The 3917-nt window shown below is 48.4% G+C and overlaps 1 protein-coding gene across 1 annotated transcript in view; it reads right to left on the bottom strand.

Annotated features, from left to right (window-relative positions):
* Positions 1–722: 722 nt before the first annotated feature.
* Positions 723–3917, bottom strand: part of tfap2e (transcription factor AP-2 epsilon) — a gene marked incomplete at its 5' end in the record, with an annotated part of 6307 nt that continues 3112 nt past the window's right edge. Inside the window, 4 exon segments of the mRNA XM_014033483.1 lie at positions 723–1378; positions 2267–2405; positions 2500–2618; positions 3083–3314. Coding sequence (XP_013888937.1) covers positions 1117–1378; positions 2267–2405; positions 2500–2618; positions 3083–3314 — 752 coding nt within the window.

The following is a 3917-nucleotide window of genomic DNA, read 5'->3' as shown; positions in this document are numbered from 1 at the left end:
GTGTGTGTGTGTGTGTGTGTGTGTGTGTGTGTGTGTGTGTGTGTGTGTGTGTGTGTGTCGGCTCTGCGCCGCAGACAGGTGATTAATAAACATTAAACACACCAGAATCTGACAGGAAGAGCAGCATATGTTTGCCTTCAGGCAGCGAGAGGTGGAGAGCAGCCTGCTGAGTGTCACAAACTGTGTGTGTGTGTGTGTGTGTGTGTGTGTGTGTGTGTGTGTGTGTGTGTGTGTGTGTGTGTGTGTGTGTGTGCGCACAGAGCTGTATGTGTGTTCAGTTCAGTCTTTGTTAAATAAAGTGTGTTCTGCTGACGGGTGTTCATGTTCTGTACAGCAGCTTGACTGGGCCTGGTGGGGCTCGGGTGGAGCTCTGGTGGGGCTCGGGTGGAGCCTGACGTGGCCCCAGCGGCTCTGCGTTGTGTCTCGGGCCCCGCGGGTCAGAACCAACAGAACGGCTTCACCTTGAGATGCATGTGAGCAGATGTGAGCTGACAGGTGAAGAGGAGGAGCTTCATTAAAACAAAAACAACTATTAAACAATTAAAACATTTTAAAGAGTCTCATCAGGCAGGAGGATGTGTTCAGAAACACTTTGACCTCTGAATGACCTTTGACCTGTGAGGTCAGCAGGTCTTAAAGGACCAGAGAGAACCGGTTCAACCAACAGCAGCTGGAACCTTCTCCTGTTTCAGTCTAAAACAAACCTGTAGCTGCAGACTTCCTGTTTGAAGAAGAAAAATGAGCTTAATTCTTTAATAATATATTACATTTATGCTGTATCACAATAACAATAAGAATAAACACACAAAAGTACAAAATGTTTTTTAAATTAACAACAATTAAAATAAGTTAAAATAAATCTGTTGTAGCTGCCGCTGGCGTCTCCTCACTGACACAACTGCCATGAGCACCTGCTGCAGAGTCCAGACCAGGTGATATGGCTCCAGGTGTGTGTGTGTGTGTGTGTGTGTGTGTGTGTGTCACAGACAGGAGGACAGAGGTCCATGCGTTGTCAGGTGTTCCTTTCAGTACCGATATCTTAAGCCCCGCCTCCTTTTGGAGGGTGGGCGGGGCTTGTGAGAGGTAAAGTCTCAGATTTCCCCCAGGGGGCGGAGCTTATTTGCGGTGCTTCATCTCCTTGTCGTGGTGGGTCTTTGCTCCGCCCTCACCTTTGTCCAGCATCTTCACGGCCTCCAGCAGGTAGCTCTGGAAGGCGGACAGCGCCGCGCAGATGGCCGGCGTGCCGAAGCCGTGGGTCAGGAGGCTGAAGTGGGTCAGGCTCCCCTGGATGCTGGGCTCCAGGCAGGGGGTGGGCCGACTGCCTCCCAGGGGGGACCGGTCCTGAGACATCAGGTCCAGGAACTCCTTACAGATCTCCCTGAGAGCAGGAGTGGACGGAGGACAAGAAGAGGACAAGAGGACATCATGGTTTGACTGTCAAAGACATGAGGACTGGATGATTTATCTGTCAATGATCCATCATCATCCAACCATCATCTATCATCCATCCATCATCTATCATCCATCTATCATCCATCCATCATCCAACCATCATCTATCATCCATCCATCCATCATCCATCCATCATCCATCCATCATCCATCCATCAATCATCCATCATCCATCCATCATCTATGCATCATCCATCATCCATCCATCATCTATCCATCATCCATCCATCATCTATCATCCATCATCCATCCAACCATCGTCTATCCATCATCCATCCATCATCTATCATCCTTCATCCATCCAACCATCATCTATCCATCATCTATCATCCATCCATCATCTATCATCCATCTATCATCCATCCATCATCCAACCATCATCTATCATCCATCCATCATCTATCATCCATCTATCATCCATCCATCATCCAACCATCATCTATCATCCATCCATCATCCATCCATCATCCATCCATCAATCATCCATCATCCATCCATCATCTATGCATCATCCATCATCCATCCATCATCTATCCATCATCCATCCATCCATCCATCCATCATCTATCCATCATCCATCCATCATCTATCATCCATCATCCATCCAACCATCGTCTATCCATCATCCATCCATCATCTATCATCCTTCATCCATCCAACCATCATCTATCCATCATCTATCATCCATCCATCATCTATCATCCATCATCCATCCATCCATCATCTATCCATCATCTATCATCTATCATCCATCCATCCATCTTCCATCCATCCACCCCCCCTTAAGGTGGTCTTGTGGTGGGGTTCCCACTCACTTGGTTGCCAGCAGCATGCTGCGTCTGGTTGGCAGCTGGTCCGGATCACTCTGCCTGCACAGGTACTCTGCTGTAGCTCTGGCTGGAAACTCTGTCTCACAAACGTAACCAAAGTCTCGTGCCAGGTGCACGGCCTCACCTGCAGGAGGGGGAGGAGTCAAACATCAGTTTATCTCTTACTGTGTCAAAGTGTGTGTGTGTGTGTGTGTGTGTGTGTGTGTGTGCATGCCTACCCTCCACCAGGGATGTGAGCAGAGTGACGTTAGCCGCCTTGCGTCGCCCAGCGGGCAGGTTGAGGCCGATCTTCTCCAGACGTTCCCTGAGACAGCGGCCACCATTCTTTGACTTGGCCCTGAGGGAGGACACACACGCTGAGCACACAGTGTGTGTGTGTGTGTGTGTGTGTGTGCCACATCCTCTGATTCCTTCTTCATTTGTGCCATGGAGCAGAAATGTTCCTCATTTAGTTTCTACTGTTTTTATCAGCAGTTTGAATTTTGTGATTGTTTCATTTTGAAGGAATATTTTGGTTTCCTCTTACTTCTTTCTTTGTTTTGGTTTGAGTTAATCTGTAACACACCTGGTCTGAGTTAATCTGTAACACACCTGGTCTGAGTTAATCTGTAACACACCTGGTCTGAGTTAATCTGTAACACACCTGGTCTGAGTTAATCTGTAACACACCTGGTCATATGTCCGTACAGTTATTGCTCTGAACAGTCTTTTTTTTTTATCAAACTTAGTTTTTTGTTTGTAAAAAAACAGAAATTGTGACTAACTTCAAGCCTAAGCAAAGCCCCGCCCCTTCCTCCTCACCTGCGCAGGACTCCACCCAGCAGGGAGGCGTTGAGGCACTCAGGGGGGGACAGGCGGCGCTGCACCTCCCCCACAGTCACCTTGTACTTGGAGGTGGAGCTGAGCAGGGACAGCCGACCTGGAACGGAGCAGAAGACCTCGGCCGGGTTGGACACGGCGCCCACGCCCAGTCCGTCCTTAGCGAAGGCCAGCACCGACATGGAGGAGCCGTTGAGCTTGGACGGGATGGGAACTGAGAGGGATCAGAAGGTGGATCAGAACCTCGGGGGGAACAGATGGAGTTATTATGCAGCGAGGCCACAGATCTAAATCTGGAGCAGCTTGTTGATCGACACATTTGGAGCGACCCGGCGGGTCAAACAGCTCGGTTTCTCACCTCCAGCAGCAACATTTCACACTTCCTGCTCAGCTTCTTGTTCCTGCAGCGACACAAGCTGAATGATGTCATGAAACACCTCAGCTCGTTCTCTACCTGCACTCCGTCCAGGTGAATACAACTACACTTTGATTAAGATRGTTTCCCCTTCAGAAACTTCTACAGAAACAAAAAACTGGAGGCTAGTCTGATCAAAGTTCAGATGAACTCTTATAAACCTTTACACCGACGTTATCTCACACCGTACGCTCATTTCTGCAGAAATATTCAGGTATTCATGCTGGAAGTGCTACAGCTAACTGCTGCTGCTATTTAAGTTTTTAAAACTCTTTGGTCTGAGCTGTGTTCAGACTAGCCATTAGCTCATCAGCCCATCAGTCATCTACACTCACAGGCCACTTTATTAGGTACACCTGTCCAACTGCTCGTTAACACTTAATTTCTAATCAGCCAATCACA

Source organism: Austrofundulus limnaeus, unplaced genomic scaffold, assembly GCF_001266775.1.
Source record: "Austrofundulus limnaeus strain Quisiro unplaced genomic scaffold, Austrofundulus_limnaeus-1.0 Scaffold1752, whole genome shotgun sequence".
In the NCBI taxonomy this organism is placed as follows: domain Eukaryota; kingdom Metazoa; phylum Chordata; class Actinopteri; order Cyprinodontiformes; family Rivulidae; genus Austrofundulus; species Austrofundulus limnaeus.
Note: the sequence above shows the minus strand (reverse complement) of the source record. Positions and strands in the feature narration are given on the sequence as shown.